The 18015-nt window shown below is 34.7% G+C and overlaps 2 protein-coding genes across 4 annotated transcripts in view; both read right to left on the bottom strand.

Annotated features, from left to right (window-relative positions):
• The window catches only part of tom1 (target of myb1 membrane trafficking protein), a 34484-nt gene extending 32368 nt beyond the window's left edge, over positions 1-2116 (bottom strand). For 2 of the 3 annotated variants that reach the window (NM_001351651.1, NM_001351652.1), the window contains exons 1-2: positions 1963-2116; positions 123-207 (exon numbers count right to left, since the gene is read on the bottom strand). In NM_001351651.1, the coding sequence (NP_001338580.1) occupies positions 123-207; positions 1963-2014 (137 nt within the window). In that variant the 5' untranslated portion in view covers positions 2015-2116. The remainder of the gene's footprint in view (positions 1-122; positions 208-1962) is intronic. The other variant, XR_015479832.1, reaches the window with a different exon arrangement.
• Positions 2117-15268: 13152 nt separating this feature from the next.
• Positions 15269-18015, bottom strand: part of zgc:171844 — a 37187-nt gene continuing 34440 nt past the window's right edge. The window contains 1 exon segment of the mRNA NM_001127478.1: positions 15269-16845. Coding sequence (NP_001120950.1) covers positions 16724-16845 — 122 coding nt within the window. The 3' untranslated portion in view covers positions 15269-16723.

The following is an 18015-nucleotide window of genomic DNA, read 5'->3' as shown; positions in this document are numbered from 1 at the left end:
ATAACAAAATACAAATGCTTTGCCTAAACCCATGGCATTGGCTAACTGAATTGTAATTTAGGTGTCCAAATGTTAGTCATAACCACATAAACAGAAATCTATCATCGAACAAACATACACACCCTTCTTGTGCTTCATTGACAAGGTCACAGATCTCCATGTTGAGGCCCCAGTCCTCTGACGGGAGGGAAGAACTGGTGGCATGCTCTAAACAAAAGAACAGAGATGCACACATGGAAGGGCTCACTTTGAAGTAAAATATGCAAACAGTTATTCGTGGATGAAAAAAATGTTTATTATGGTGACTAAACAGAATTTATTTTGGACTTCAGCCAAGTTTCGATTCAGTGTTGGTTAACTGACTATTACATCATTATTTTCTCACTCTCCACTAGTGGTGTGGTTTGATGAGACACAACAACACTGCTATAGATAGAACCACTAAACCTATGATGACATATCTTCTTTCTGCTGTAAGTAGTCCAGACTTACTTAATTAAAGAATTTACAAACATTTTTGATCCCATTCATAGACTGAAAAATTAAAGCAGAGCTAAAAAATGTAGACTAGCCATGATCTATGGGTTTGACATGAATGTTGTAGTGTTTACAGTGATTAAGGCCGAGCATCTAGGCAGGGAAAACAGGCTTTTCAACAGTATGAAAGGGCGAGATCCCTCAGTCATTGCATAAGGCGTTTACCTTTAAAGAGGCAGTTCACTCAAAAAATGAAGTAATTCGGTCATTATTAACCCACCTCTTTAAAAAGTTTAAGTTTGGAACACTAAAAGAGATGCAGTGGATTAAAATCCTTAAAAATGTGTCATTGTTTGAGCACTGATAATGACCAACTTTTCTTTCCATTTAGCCTTTGAAAGAAGTAAAACAGGTTTTCAATTTCGCAAGTGTCACAGACCCCCAAATATTATATAACTACCATTTATTTACACAGCAAATACATACTAACAAGTAGAATTCTACATGTTTATACTATGAATAAACATGCTACAGATGCGTGTAACAATTAGCTTCTACATGTAACGTTAGTGCTAGATGTTGCAAGTGCTGCTGTAACATGCTAACGTTAGTGGTATTTCCTACGGTTTTATTTAGATTTATTTGCCTAATCTTATAATTATGCATTTATTTTTAGGTGACACCATGTCCCAAAACGTCTCCAGTGACCTTTTAATACCTCCTCGCAGATCCCAATTTGGAAAATCTATATCTAAGGAAAATGTCATGTGGGATTAGAACTGAACATTGCAAAGGCCATTTTGCTGCTAATGCACAATTACTGCGTTTGGCTGGAACAAACAGTTCCTCTCCGACTAATTGCTCTGTGCAGCCAATTTAGTTGAAACTAGCTGCGAAGACACTATCAGATGATCATCAGAACAAGAGGGCACCCATTAAAATGAATGACATGCAGCTCTATTGCTGGTGTATTTCCACTGAAAACAGCTATAAAATCTGGATTTAGTTACACAACTGCTTAATTATCGGTTGTAAACAGTCCTTTTCTAAACGTGCTGCAAAGAAATGGGTCAAAACGTTATTAGGATACATTGAGACGTGCAACTTCCAACAAAGCTTCCCATTCCGCCTTTCTGTACAACCATTTGTAGAAAGCGTTTGATTGACAGGTAAAGGCGCCAATCATTACTGCAGCGGTCAGGCGTTGAGCCCGCCTTCCTATACTTGATTGCACAAATGAAGCGTCAATCTAAATTTAATCGTATCTTTTGCTGTCATGCTTAATTATAGGATGTATACGTGTTCATGTGTGTCCTGCAAATATGCTAGCCACTAATATACATTTGATAACGTTACAATCGATGTAAATATCAAGCAGCTGTATTCGACAAATCAGATTTCAGTACACCTGCTGATCAGGGCTAAAATGATGCTCGCCTAAACGCATTACGCCTGCTTTGCGGTCTCATCCAGCGTGTTACTTGCCTATAAGTTGACCCACAGGAGTAGAGAAGGGGTTTCCTGTGAAAAACTCCATCCTCCGAGTGTCTCTTCGGCTCCGCGTTTCGGCTTCGGGCTGATCAGCTGGAGAGCTAAAACCAACAAACTTAACCGCGATTACATCATCTCTTAAAGGGACAGTAGCACTGTGGGAAATGCAGGGCTTTTCTAAGAACGCAGTGTGCTGTGTACTATTTCTTTAACATGTAAAACACAAGGCATTATCCAACTTTTCAAATTTTAAGTTTCAAGCTTTAAATCTTTAAAACAAATGCTGTTAATTTGATAGTATAAATATGAGTATTGACTTTTTTTTCTAAACTGAAACCATGGTCCTAAAAATTTAAGTCAATCATTATCATATAATATCATATATATCATATCTCATATCATATTATTGTCATTGATATCACCTTTCATCACTTTATATTACTTCTATCATCACCAAATGTAATGTTAATATTGATACTAGTAATTATTCATTCATTTTCCTTCAGCTTAATCCCTTTACTCATCAGGGGTTACCACAGCGGGACGAATTGCCAACTTATCAAGCATATGTTTTACACAGCGGATGCCCTTCCAGCTTCAACCCAGTACTGGGAAACATCCAAACACAATCATTCACACACACTTAAACACTATGACCAAGGTTTATTCAATTCTCTTGAAGTGCATGCATGTCTTTGGACTGTGGGGAAAACCGGAGCACCCGGAGGAAACCCACACGAACACGAGGAGAACATGCAAACCCCACACAGAAATGTCAACTGACCCAGTCAAGGCTCAAACCAGAGACCTGCTTGCTGGGAGATGACAGTGCTAACCACTGAGCCACCCATCAATATTATTACTTTTGTTATTATTATCCTCCTCCTCATCATCATTATGACTATGAATGCTACCAGTATTACAATACTGCCAATATTATTCTGTCATTGCTCTTTATATACATTCCTGTTATGTTTATGTGTCCATATATGTTTACTTTATGTTGTATATTTTGCACTCTAAATAAACAATCTAACAACAATTAAAGTCAATAGCTTCTGGCAATTTAAGACTCAATGCAAAAAATACCTGCCAATATACTGTGGAATTACAGAGTGAATCTATCATAGCATAATCAGTATACTCTGAATAATGTTCAGTTTCTTGCTTAGACCCTAATGACAATTTCACTTTGAAAGATCTCAAATGTTTCCACATGTATTAAATTAGTTGGCCTGCAGATGATTTTTAATTCAGTTCAATTCATGTTTATTTCTATAGCACTTTTACAATGTAGATTGTGTCAAAGCAGCTTAACATAGAAGTTGTAGTATATTGAAACTGCGTCAGTCCAGTTTCCAGAGTTGAAGCTCAGTTTAGTTTAGTTCAGTGTGGCTTAAAGTGCAAACTGTATTTCTTAACAATCATAGTGGAAATGGAGGTTGTGTGAGCAGTGCTACATTCACTGAGCTTGTTGTGAAGCACACCATGTTAAATAAGTCATTAAGATGTTTAAAAAAATAAAAATAAATACATTTTAAAAATATTAAATACAATCAAACAGTTATTATAGTATACATACTGCCAAAATTGTATTATTAGCATAGTTTAAGATGCTATTTTGAATATAATGTATGTAGCCACACACAAATAAACCTCTGGATTTGAACACAGAAAGGAACACTCATTATCATAGACGTCTACATAAATGATAAGGTGGAGCTTTGCAGCCCAGCTGTGAAATGCAGGCCCTGCCCTGTAGTGTGATGATGCCCACATGATTTGATTTCAGAGAGCATAACAAAAGCAGTTTGGTGACCTGTCAGTGTGTGTGTTTTGTAAGTGCGTGCTCTCTATATACCACACAAAATGTCTGATTCCTCTGTGTAGATGCATTTTTGCCTCATATAGGGACTGGAATTAAATGATTTATAGGATCTATTGTGATAATTGTCACAGAAGGTGAAGCTAATTTTGATGCACGCCAGACTTTATCACATCTGAAATACCGTCTGCAGTAATATTCGTCTTTCTGGCTCAAAAGGTCAACTGATTTCTGTTGTAAACACTACAGCCGGTGATAAAAGCCACAAAAATAACACAGCCATGTGATGATGAGGAGAAATTAAGCTGATAGGAAGCATAACCTGCTGAGATCATGTGAGGATCAGGGTGTGGTATTAATTATCATTTACTCACCAAGGCTGCATTTATTAAATTAAAAGTACAGCAAATATGTGAAATATTATTAATAAACCAGTTTTCTGTTTTGATATATTGTAAAACGCATTCATTCTTTTTTAGCACTATGATCCTAAAGACATTTTAATATGATGATTAGCTTAATAGTTTTTTTTAAATGTTGAGAATAATTATGCTAGATAATATGTATCAAGCAGGGTCATTGCAACCAGAGGGGATGAGGGATACACCCCCTTACTTTTAGAGACAAACGATTTAGAAACAGGTGATTAATAAATAAATTAACATAACGTTTGGATCTCATTCTGCTGTCCTCCCACTTTTACAATGTCTGCTACACCCATGCTATCATAGACACACTCATTGGATGAACTCAATTTAATTGCAGGCAGGATTTCCTTCCAATAAATTTGTGCAACAACAACATTTATACACTTGAGTTGGTCCAACATGATTTTATCAAATGAAAGTTTTAAAACATTTGTATTTTTATTTAACTTTAACTCAAAGATCTGATAATATCATGTATGATGTGTCGTGCATTTCGAAGTCTTTTCGTTTTAGTTGAAGTTAATAAGCCATTTTAAGCATATTTCATGAGTTACATATACAGTTCACTAAGACTGATCTCAGAACTCATTTTAGATGATATTGCTTACTGAGCCAAGCAACAAACGAATTAAGCTGCCAACATCCCAAGCATGGGGGGCTTCTGGTAGTAATCTCAAAACTCAAAGCATTACATGAAAATCTTCTAAATCTTCAAACTAAAGTGGATTAAACTCTAACAAGTCTTTCTATTAACTTCAAACAATTACTTTTATTGTCAACATTTCCCAAACCCCTAACCAGGTTGGACCAACACAATTCCTTTATGTTGTCCCACCACAAAACGCTCAAGTTAACTTAATGCTTTACAAGTGTAAGTGGACTGAGCATAAAACAAATAAATTGGCCAAACAAATTATAATAATTGGGTTGTTTCAGCTCATTTTAAACAGGTAGTTTAAACAAGCAGCATGTAGTATGTAGAGTGTAGTATCTTGAAAAATAACTGGTAAAAATATTATGTACTGTCATCATAAAAAGTGATTAGAAATGAGTTATTAAATCTGATGTTTAGTAATGTGTTGAAAAATTAAATTAATAATTCTGACCTCAACTGTACATTCCATTTGAAAAAATAGGAAAATGTAATATTTTGTCTACACAATTTTCTGAATTAAGTGCTAAAAAACAAAAGATATCTTCAAAAAAAACATTTGACTCGAATATAACAAAAAATTTCCATTTGATTTTGGCTTCATCCATGTCAGATTTCTGTGCTAGAAATATGTAAATGTTACAAAATATTAGTTTTTACTTACACATTGTTCTGTCAAATTTTGTTCATAAATTAAATCAATCAAATTTAGTTTTTAAGTCCTTAAAATATTATTAAAAAAAACTATTAACTAAAAACAATACCAATAATTATAACAACTTTTGGAGCCGCACATAGATGGTTTGCTCTTCAGTGTTTGGACTTTCAGCAGTAAAAATTAAACTACACTGAACTGAACTAAGCTGAACTTCAACTCTGAAAAGTAGATTGACGCATTTTCAGTTTACTAGAACTTCTATGTTAAGCTGCTTTGACAATCTACATTGTAAAAGGGCTATATAAATAAAGATGAATTATAATAATAACATGGGCTTCAAACCAGCATATTAGAATGATATTTAATGGATCATGTCACATCAAAGACGTTATGCTAAAAAAAACCTTATTCAAACCTATTCTGTCATTATTTTTCCATACCATTATTGTTATTATTATATTTAAATCATATTAATAATCAATAAACTCTTTACCTGTTGCAACATTTCTAAACTTTCTGTTAATTGATTGACCACACGGTGGCGTATGTCTCTGTCTGATCGTTTGCTGAACTTTTGAAACATAAAGCATTCAGAGCAACACCTGTGGCACTGATGAGAAACCCTGCTAATGCAACGACCCGAAAATCCACGTGACAGCACGGATACACTACATCCAAATGACGGATTCTATATTTATATTATAATTTTCTCATTTCATGGTCTTCATTTTTTCTAGATTAGCCTACATTGCGTGTCATGTCATTTTAGATAATACTAATAAGGATTCAGCGACAAGAAAATGACAGCTGCAAAGCAATATTGTTTTTTTGGCATGCATCTTACTGTTGATTAACATACCTGTGAACATTTCAAAGCTTTTCGCAGTTCTTCATTAGAGGCAGAACTCACAAGAACATCCTCCGGTAATTAACTTGGTCACGAATGAGTCAGTTATGAGTCACTGCACATTTCTGTGTGTGTGTGTGTGATGCAGATCAACAGAGGAAAAGGTTGAAAGCCAAAAAGAGAAAGTGGGAGAAAAGATTCCAATTTTACTTCGATACTTATTAAAACGAGGAGTAAAATCATATAAAATCATCCTAATAAAAAGCCATACTTTCAAAATTTTGTGGAATGTTATTTATAATAAATTAAAAATTTAGTCAGCATTAAACTGATCAAAAGTGACAGCAAATATCTATTCATTGTAACAGAAATATTCTGTTAAATATTCTTATTCCAATAAAATAAATAACGAATGCGTTTTTAACATTGAATTCTTATTAAGAGTTTTGAAGGAAAAAATTAACAATAAATACAACTTTAGCTCCAATTCAGCATATTAGTATATGATTTCTGAAGAATTATGTGAATCTGAGACTAATTATGAAAATTCAGGTTTACATCACAAGGATAAATGAATAATATTTTAATAGTATTTTAAAATGGAAAAGTTATTTTCGATTGCAATAATATGTGACATTACTTTTTGCAATATTTCAGATTAAAGAAATGCTGCTGTGATGAGCATATGGAGACTTCAGACTAGGAGACTTCATGAGACTAAATGACATCATTCATAAATATCTTATCATAACCTTAAATGACTTGAACTAGTAATAAAATACGTCTTCAAAAAGAGTTTAATAAACTCAAAAGAAAGGAAACCCCTCTTGAAGTCTGTAGGGATGTGCACCTGTGCAGATAATGGACATAAAACACTAAAAAACTTTAATTGTAAAGTTAAGTTCTTGAAGCAAAAAAAAAAGCATTTTGTAAGAACTTTGTTAGAGAAGTCTTTGTTAGAGAAGAAAGCTCTTTGCGGAGTAAATGCGTTTGACTGATGACTTAAAATGGCCTTAAATTTATTCTTTAAATTAATAATTTGATACAATGAACGTACTGTGTGCATTTACCATTGTACTTTTATTTTAAAGAGCCCATATTATGGGTTTTTGAAAATTCCCCTCCATGTAGTGTGTAACACACCTCTAAGTGAAGTGAAGTATCCAGCTAAGGCTTAAATCTGTTAGTGTACAGTGTTTAAAACTGTTGATTCATCTTTAAAAGAGTCGACTCATAGTGCTTCAAACGAGTCGCCTTGATACCGATTCATTAGGCGTTTCGCCATGACGTACGAACGAAACCAAGATATTCACGTGCACGCGCAAACCTGGGAGATTTCAAACCTGAGGCCCAGCCCTCTGACGCAGAAACCCAGACACACACACACACACACACACACACACCCACCCACAAACACACAAACATGCCGGTCGATTGAAGTCACACTGCAGATGGATATATTGAGTCTCTACCCAAACATGAAACCTCAGCATTATAGCCAAGCAGTTGGAAACTACTGGAAACTTCTGCAAACTACATGCTACAAAGAATACTTCATCAGCGTTTGTTAAAGGAAGGATCAGTAAAGTGTAACTTACTGATGGATGTCAGGATGGATTTTTCTTCCTCCATTTCTCAAGTGTAAGTACGTGCGATTAAAGTTGCCTCGTTGACTCTAGCTTGCAAATGTATTTAGTTGTGATTTGTTACTTGTAACCGCGTGTACTGTATCAGGTTAACTGACTATATTCTCTTATCGCGTGCAAAGTCACGTTAGCGTCAGAAAGCCGCGTGTGTTATTCCGGTCACAAAATCCAACACGAGGTTATAGTTTGGCTGTAACTGTTAGTGCTAACTATTGTACTCGGTGCAATAGTTTGTTTGATACGAATAAAATACGAACTGAATAAACAAAGAGCACTGGTCGCTCACTTACCAAATCTGTAGAGACAGGACAATCACCAGCAACTAGAGCCGCGTCTTTATTTAGAGGAGACTACAATCTGGATCGCAGCGTTTGCAGATGAGAACAGCTCTCAGGTAAACAATAATCCTCCTTAGACACGTAAGTTATTGTTGTCGCGCATCGCGTACACTGTTAATCCACGCGTGAGTCTGCGCTCTCACAGAGAGAAAATGAAAACGAAACTTAATTGCAGCAAACTATAAAAGCAACACTTCACGCTTGTTTTGTGTGTGTGTGTGTGTGTGTGTGTGTGTGTGTGTGTGTGTGTGTGTGTGTGTGTGTGTGTGTGTGTGTGTGTGTGTGTGTGTGTGTGTGTGTGTGTGTGTGTGTGTGCGCGCGCGCGTCCGGAGCAGGGTTAAGTGCGCGTGTGTGTGTGTGTGCACAATATGTGTGTGTGTGTCTGTGAAAAGAGCAGAGTGAGAAGCTAGGAGATCTCCTCAACTGTTTTTGGAGTTTTTGCTCAATAAAATAGTTAATCGTCTGAATTTTCAAGTCCATAGTCTGTATTTACATTGACCCACTGGCAGCTAATATCCACGCCTACACTATCGAGCGTGTATGAACTGTGATTACTTTTATATTGCTGATTAGCTGTTTGGCATTTCACTCTCTGACTGAAGGCAGTCGACCAATCGCAACAGACTGTCATTGGTCCAATCAGCGCAGATTAGCTTCGCGCTAAGGAGGGGTTTGGGAACAAATGAATCACTGGACGATTCATACGGGAGTCGCTGGGATAATTAGGTAAAAATAAATGCAGATTATGAGACCATGAAAGTGTTTTTTGACCTTGCATGCATATTAAACTGTTGTTGGAGACCCTTACAACCAAGATATGACCCTATTTCATGTATAATATGGGCTCTTTAAAAAATACCTGCATGCATGTAATTACATTTGTAATTAATTTCTGTGATTACGTATTAATTGCAGTTGATAATAATAATAATAATAATGATAATAATGAATGTTATTTATATTGCACTTTTCTGAGGCTCAAAGCGCTAACAAGAGCATCAAAACACAGTGGAACATGAAATACGCAAAAAAGAGAAAGGAGAAGATAAAAGCTCAACATGCTGAGAATTCGTATCACAGGCAATAGAGGTAAAAATATTATTAACCTTTGTTGTGAAAAAGTCTAGGAATTCATTACAAAGCTTAACAGACAGAGGTGAACTTTTTGGGAAGTCCAATCAAATTATTAATTGCACTAAAGAGAATTCTAGAATTGGAATTGTGACCACAGATGATACGGGAATGGTATTCCTTTTTGCAATGGTCAGAGCATAATGATATTCTGATTGGTGCTGATTGGTTCAAACATTTGTTTGTGTGTTATTAAAACAGATTTGCTATACTTTCACTTCAATTGCCTGTTTGCAGCTTTCATTTTTCATAATTCCTGTGTAAACCACAGGGATGACTCTTTAAACAAAACCTCTCGACTTTTCAGAGGAGCGATATCATCAAGAACAAATTTAAAAACATCTTTATACTGGTCAGGTGTGGACATGATAGGTAAACCCTCAATGTATTAACTGAGCTGGTCGGTGTTGATGTCATCAAGTTTCCTATAAAAAATAGTACGTTTGATAGTTGTCTGAGATGGTGTTGTGTACAGCTCTAACGCAAAAAGTTTATGGTCACTAAATGGCACCGTAATCGCTTTAGGTGGTTGGACTTTACACATTGGTGTTTGGGTACTTACACATAAATCCCTCATTAAACCTACCCATAACCAGCCTAATCTTACCTATTTTCTACATAACACTCGAATACAAATGACAGATGCTCAAAAGATCCATAGTAATGTCAACAAAAAAGGTATAAAATTTGAAGTGCCATGCAAGGAATCCTGGGAAAGTGAAGTTACAGTTAATTACTGTATATATTAGGGCACCTATGATAAAAATCAACTTTTGTAAGCTGTTTGGACATAACTGTGTGTTGGTATAGTGTGTTCACTGTCATATTAGAGTGAAAGAAACACAAGAAGTTTCATATAAACTGGGATTCAAATATTTGTTACAACTCTCTGTGATTATATAAGTTATAAGTTTAAAATGTTTTTAAAAACAGCATGCTTGTGATTAGGACAGTAAAATTTCTTATTCTTAACCGCTATAAATCACAATGGCCGCATGGTGTCCGTCACAATCACTAGCTTTCCGTCACTTAACTGATACCTGAAAATGCGCGCTGTCACACTTCATTGCTGAGTCTTGTGTTTATCTGTTTGTGAACTTTACAAAGTGTTTCCTTTGCCTTGTTTTGCCGTGTTTGATCCTCCCTTTATTTTAGTTTTATTCCTGTCTGCTGCCTGCCTTCTGACCAATTGCCTGTTATTTGACAACGACTCTGGATACTCTGTATGCATCTGATTGCCCCTGTGTTGACCATTGCTTGCCTGACCATTCCTTTTAATAAAACCTGCACTCCATTGTCCAGCGTCACTTTACATTACTGTGTCAGCAGTTATGTATATTTATGTGTAAGTGTGTGTGCAACTTCTCATTTCAAAAAGGCTTAGATAAACTTCACCACAAATGCATCAAATAAATTTCCTTGGTATTTTTGACAAATGAGGTGTATTTCAGCTTTATCTGAGTATGTCTCTATCACTGACTGCTGTTTATCTGATGTGACACATGATGAAAAACTGACACAGAACTCGGGAGTGGTGGGCAGGGAAAAGCAGCTTATTCGGATTTAAAGCCACAGGATACAAAAACAGCTAAAATTTACTCAGAGAGAAAAATGGACAGATTCTGGAGGCTATAATAAATAATTTGATGGGTATTTTGAGTTGAAGCTTTACAAACACATTCTGGAGTCATCAAAGGTTTATCTATACATCTTGTAAAAGGAGTAAAATAGGTGCCCTTTAATATATTAATATTAATATTATTATTATGTGAAGGGAAAGTTTAGGATTGGGAAGATGGTAGATGTTAATTAAAAAACTATTCATGTGTAATTAAAAAAACAACAATATAAATATGCTTTGTTTAACCGCAGTTGTATCCAATCTAGCAACAACCCCATCATTAGGCACCATTCAAACACATGATTCCTGCACACAGCCTTGGATTTCCCTTCAGCTGTGGACAGTGCTCAGCCAATCAACACAAATGTCACTGATGCTGAGTCCTCTCTGAAAGCCTGATGAAGAACAATCGCCACATAAACACAATCCTGATTATATTATACAGAGAGAGAGAGAGAGAGAGAGAGAGAGAGAGAGAGAGAGAGAGAGAGAGAGAGTCGGCTCATTCAAAATACCAGCAGATTTCACATCCTCGGACATTTATTGCCTGTAATTTCTGTCTTCCTTCCTGTATTCTCTAATAAGGAACCTGTCAATAAAGCCACACTCTCAGTGACCCTGGCTTATTAAATAAGAGTATGTGAAATAAGACTTGCTTGGATTTATTTGGGGACAAAATCACTCATGTTTCATGTTAAAAGGTGATTTTGAAATAGAGCAATGTGTTTTATGTTGGTGTAGTCCAATCTTCCAAATGATAACGAAGCATTGGTTTGTTCACCAGAAGTTGTTTATGCTCATTAGTGAAAAAATATCATTTAGAGGCATGAAAATTACAATAGAAACATCAGCACAAATGAAATCCTGCATAGCCGAGCAGCATAATACGTCACAGCAAGTAAGTTTGTGACATTATAACATGACATTTTAATATTTTGTTGTTGCACACAACATGTCACACAACTGATTTCTCTTGTAAAATAAATTATATAGTCAAAATTATTAGCCCGCCAGTGAAATTTGAATTCTTCCCCCCAAAAACATTTCCCACATTCTATTTAACAGTTTTTTTTTTAAACTGATTTTAAGTAATTTCTAATAACTAAATTAATTTGCAAGATACTAGTATTCAACTTAAAGTGAAACTTAAAGGCTTAACTATTTGGTCACAATTTATTTTGATGGTCTGTTTGTTTAATTTAAGTTACATTGCAAGTACATGCAATCTAATTCTCATTACATAATAAATTGACTGTTCGGTTGTGGTTAGGGTTGGGTTTAGGGTTTGCAAAGTTTCTTACAGTTCGTTAAATGTCTGTTGAAGGAGCAGTATCAACATATATTAAGCAAACAGGTTACTAATACTCAAATGGACCATCAAAATAAAGTGTTATTAACTAGGTTAACTAGGTTAACTAAGAAAAAAAAATCTTAAGAGGCTCATAATATTGACCTTAAAAGATGTAAACAATTTAAAAAACTGCTTTTATTACAGCAAAACCATAAGAAACAAGACTTTCTGCACAAGAAAAATATTATAGGAAATACTATAAAAGAAACTGACACAAAAATAAATATATATATTTATATTTTAACTTTCAAACAGCATTTGTATAATGTCACCACCACTAAACGATACACCACTGTGGTAAAAATAATAATGAAAAAGATGAAGGCAGAAGTTAGAGGGAAGAATGTTTATATCCTATTCCCCTAAATCAGAAATGTCCAACTTAGCACCCACGGGCTAAAGTTGGCCCTTTTGTATCTTTTGATTTGGCCCGACAGAGGGAAAATGATTGGGAAAAATTGGGGAATGCCTTTAACAGAGATTCTCATTTCTATAAACCTTTGGTTTGTTTGTTTTATTTCTGAAACTGAATTTAAATGTTTCAATTAAACGTTGTAAATGAATCATATTTTGAAAAAAGGTACATGCTGTCACTTAACAAATTGGGGACAAAGCAGAAGACATCAGCGTGCAAATCAAGGCAGGTTCAGCATGACTAATGTATTCGGCATTGAACTCCATTGTTTTATAAATGGGTTTTTTAATGGTTTTATTGTGATAAGTTTGTTAAAATAATATAAAATTTTAAAACATTATAATGCATTAGTAAATACGGTTGAAGTAATTTATTTTACTATTTATTTATGAATATTATTAAATAAATTAGGAAATTACCCATGGCAACTTCCTATAGCTTGCTGTATTTACTTTCGGCTCACAGCTCTCAATCAAGCTTGGATTTTGGAACTTCGTAGGAAAAAGTTTGGGCACCGCTGCCCAAATGAAAACAAGAAACTGAAGATTTTTATTCTGAAGAGATTTTAGTTCTTTAAAGTGGGCAAAGTGACTTTTGGTTGTAGTTTAGTGAATTATGATAAGCATCCTGTGTGCTGCATTCAGATTTAATAAACTGTTTAGTCAAAATTCTCAATGCAAAAGGTCATGGTGTTTTTGTCTGTTCCAAAATCTTCTTATCAACAAAACTGAATGATTGGTAGCACTTTATTTTGATGGTCCCTCTTGTACATTTTGTTGACTAAAAGTTGCATTGAAACTACATGCAATTACTTCTCATGCGAGTATTAGTAATCTGTCAGCTTAATATCTTTTGGTACTGCTTCTTCAACACATTTACTAACTATAAGAAACTTTGCAAGTACATGTCAACTTACACTAACCCTATCCTAACAGTTAACTCATAATCTAATGAGAATTAGTTGGCATGTAGATGCAATGAAACTTAAATTTATCAAATTGCGTTAAAGGGACCATGTAAATAATATGATGCCCAATTATTTTAGGTGAACTATTTTTTTTAACACAATTGACACTCAGTGTTTTGGTGACAAATATTGTGGCTGGCAGGTGATGCAACTCCAAAAAAGACAATTTGGCCGTTTGTGAGAAGGAAGGGAGAAAACAATGTCCTAACAAGAGCAAGAGCTCAAACTGAGCAACTGCTCATGGAAAATCCTGCACTCCGGCTTAACATTAGTCCTCTGCTTTAACACCGCTCGGTTTAAATTGTGAAATACCATATAATTTAAACTCCTCATTCTGAATATCTCCTTAATGCAGTCATTCCAAAAGGCTGCTGATTGCTTAAATGATTCTGATTGGTTGATGAACAATTCGTTTTTGGGGACATGCACAGTTAAAGAAGTTTGTTCCAGATGTGAGTGTATTACAGCTTAAGATCACCATGATGAATAACATTAGAGCTATTGAATGCTTGATTCTAATTGGTTAATAAATTTTCTAAATTGCACAATCATTTTTAGGGGAAACTTACAACTAAAGAAGTTCCAGACAGGTTGTGACCGCATTACGGCTCAAGATCGCCATGCCGAATGATTTTACTAAGTTTAAATACAATAATGCAATAATGTGGTTAAATGCTTGATTCTGATAAGTTGATGGACATTTTAACGAGCACTGACTTTTTTTTAATGCACAGCTAAGGTAGTTCCAGACCATATTAAATCTTTATATCACTACGCAAAACGATTTCAGGATTTGCATAATGAAACTAGTCCCACACAGAGGAGTAGGGTTTCCACTGTTTTTAAGAAACATATTTCCAGGCCATTTTCAGTATAGAGCTCAGCTGTCATTATATCTACACTGCAAAAAATATCTGTTAATTAACAGGTTTTATATTTAGTGATACACAGGTCTATTCTGTTTATTTAGTACTGTAGTGTACACTTTATTGTCCCCTTTTTTGTTCTGTAGCGTAATAGATTTACACACATATCACACGCTGAAGACAAATATTAAACAACATTTATAGTACTAAAAAACAGCAACTACCTCTTCCCATCAAAATTCAGCAAATCAATTGCACAAGGAACAAAGGGACCCTATACCGAGATCCTGAGGGAAGAATTTAAAATGAATCAAAAAGAGGACAGGATATATTAGATGTAATCTGATGGGCTTTCTTTAACACCTGGCTTTCATACAAATTAGATAACCCCAGCACTTTTAGCCCTAATACTTTGCTGCAGGTATTTAAACCCTTGAGTTCTTCTGTTTTACTTTTAAAGATACAAACCAACAAATCAATGAAAAAGATAAAATGGATTCTATAGAGGCCTTATAAATACCACAGTCTATGAAATAACAGAAAATGTACTGGCAGTGGCAGCTTATTACCGGGTTTATGTACTATAATTTACAACACAAACTCAGAAAATATATCACTTTATACTATTAAAATGTCAATAAAAGTTACTTTTCACATTTTTCAACATCAGAAGTGTTAGAAGGACAGGTCAAAGTCGTATAATCCAATTCAAAAGCATAAATAAGTAAAAAAAAACATGAATCTGGAAAACTAAATTCTCAGATATTTTTACAGTGTAAGCTTATGGACAGTATTTTGTTTAAAACTGAAAAATAAAAACTCTAAAATACAGAAATTAATCCAAGCATAAAAAAGGATTATTTCCTGGGCCCAGCATTTCAAAAGTAATCCAGTGGGATTTTGGATCACAGATTGGATCTAATCTTTGAAATGGGTTTTTCAAAAGTAACAAAGGGATTTTTAATAAAGATCAGACCATGTAATCTAGTCTTACATTTAATTTGGATAAAACCTGCCCTTTGGGTTATTCAAAACTTTAAACTCAGATTGGGATCTATTTGATCAAAAAAAAAAGAAAGAAAAAGATTTATCCCACATCCGAAGGGTGGATTCAGTTGAGATTTTTTGAACAGAATAAACCAAATAAAATTCAAAAGTTTTATTTTTTAAGTGAATGATCACAAACTTAATAGTTACTGATGATATATAGATTCCTTCATATTTGAAGCCTACCTGTATTTGAAGCATATCACACCTAATAAAAATGCTAAATAACAACAAACAATATCAAAGCAGTATTGTATTAGAACAAACTAAAACTTATAAATGTTTGTTGATTGCAGTGTTTCTGTTTCTTACCATTAAAAACAAACAATGGTTGTTTGTGTCCACTGCTATGTTGCCTACATATTGATCTTTGCTGTTGGGCTTTGGTAAACAGGATTTGGTAATCCTAAAATTTGGTATTTGGATCACATTAATCCAACCCAATGTTCTTTTAAAAAACTGTCATAAAAGTAAGATAGATCACTTAATCCTGCATAGCAAAACATGGGATTTCCAATTCTGAACCAATCTGATCCAGATTTCATTTCTTGAAAAACTGGGCCCATGACATTTGGTCATTTCTATCAATCTCCAGGTCACTTCCTTTACTGGGAAACAACACCTCCAAATCTCTAGGATGCGGGGGTACCTTGCAGAAAGTGTTTGATGACAAAAACTTGACAAATGTAACCGTAGCATAACCAGAATAACTCACTCCAGACTGCAGAATTATTCGAAAATAAAGCACACCTGAGATGTCAAAGCAACTCTGCCATCACCACATCGGAGGTGCTTTATTTTCTAATAACTCCACAGCCTGTCATCAATGAGTGGCTGCATAAAATGCACATCAGTTAGGCGCTCACCTTCTGCCATCTGTTATGAAATTAAATGTGTGAGAGCTTGACAACATTGTGCTGAATCATGGGGTCTGGGGGTTTGTTTACGTGTCACTCTGCTGTTTTACATGATGGAGCAGGTGAAGCCACAGCACTCTTTTAGCAGCGTGATACCTGTCTTGCTCATATATGGAGACGACGAAGTCTGCTGCGCTTTGGATGTCATTCTCCTGTCCTTGCTTTGACCTGAAGATAAGAGGAAAAGAGATAGAGATAGAGAGAGAATAAAGCTCAACTTGACTTGAATTGTAAGAGAGAGAGGAATATTCACTGACCTTCTCTGAATCATTTTCAGCATCTCTGAACACTGTCAAGCTCAAAAGGTAAAGTGTTTTCATACTACAACATTTACAAAAACACTTGATGGAAAGCAATTTCAAGAGCATTCGGTTGTGTATAAAAGACCTAACTGTTTTCATGAGCTGAACACTTACAGTAGGTAAAACTAAAAATATTTACAGTGAGTCAAGGTTACTTAGTAAAACTTAATTGAAATACTTAGTACTGGACTAAAAGTGAATTAAGCTGATCTGAGGTGCACAGTAATGAGAACATTGTGAGTCTTAATAACAGTTCAGAGCTGCATTTCCCAAAAGCATCATAAACCTAAGTTCATGGTAAAAATGATCACACAACTGATCATTTTACAGCCTGTTTGCCAAATGCATCGTAACTTCAGTAGCACTTTAATATTAGTGAACCAAGAAACATTGTTATCATGAAACCCAGCCCAGATCAGTTGTATTCAATCAAGACGCACAGTTCAGTTTATCTAAGTTGATTTGAACTGAAGTACATCAATTATTCATTCATTTATTTTATTTTCGGCTCAGTCCCTTTATTAATCTGGGGTTTACCACAGCGGAATGAACCGCCAACTTATGCAGCATGTGTTTTAGTCAGCAGATGCCCTTCCAGCCATAACCCAGCACTAGGAAACACCCATACACTCTTGCATTCACACCTATACACAGTCAATTTAGCTTATTCAATTCAGTCTGATGTCAATATGACTAGAAGTCACTTTGACTAAAATTTAATATAATTTAATTTAACTAAAAAAGTTTTTTACAATGTATGAGATATTTTGACTGTTTTTTAAAAACTTTGTCACAAAAGTAACTATATTAGCACTTTTTTAAATTTAGACAGGTTGTATGATTGAAAATGTAACTATTTTATTGTCCGATTAGAATCTACTAAATTCAACTATAAGGAATAGTATAAAATATAGGTTATTAAAGATTAAATAAGTAATTATAAACATATTACTTTTATGTAAAGCTGCTTTGAAACATGTTTATTGTGAAAAAGGACTAACAAAATAGACTGAAATAAAAAAAAAATTGAAAGTTC

The sequence above is a fragment of the Danio rerio genome, chromosome 3, assembly GCF_052040795.2.
Source record: "Danio rerio strain M-AB ecotype USA chromosome 3, GRCz13ab, whole genome shotgun sequence".
Lineage (NCBI taxonomy): Eukaryota > Metazoa > Chordata > Actinopteri > Cypriniformes > Danionidae > Danio > Danio rerio.
This window is presented reverse-complemented; position numbering and strand designations above follow the sequence as displayed.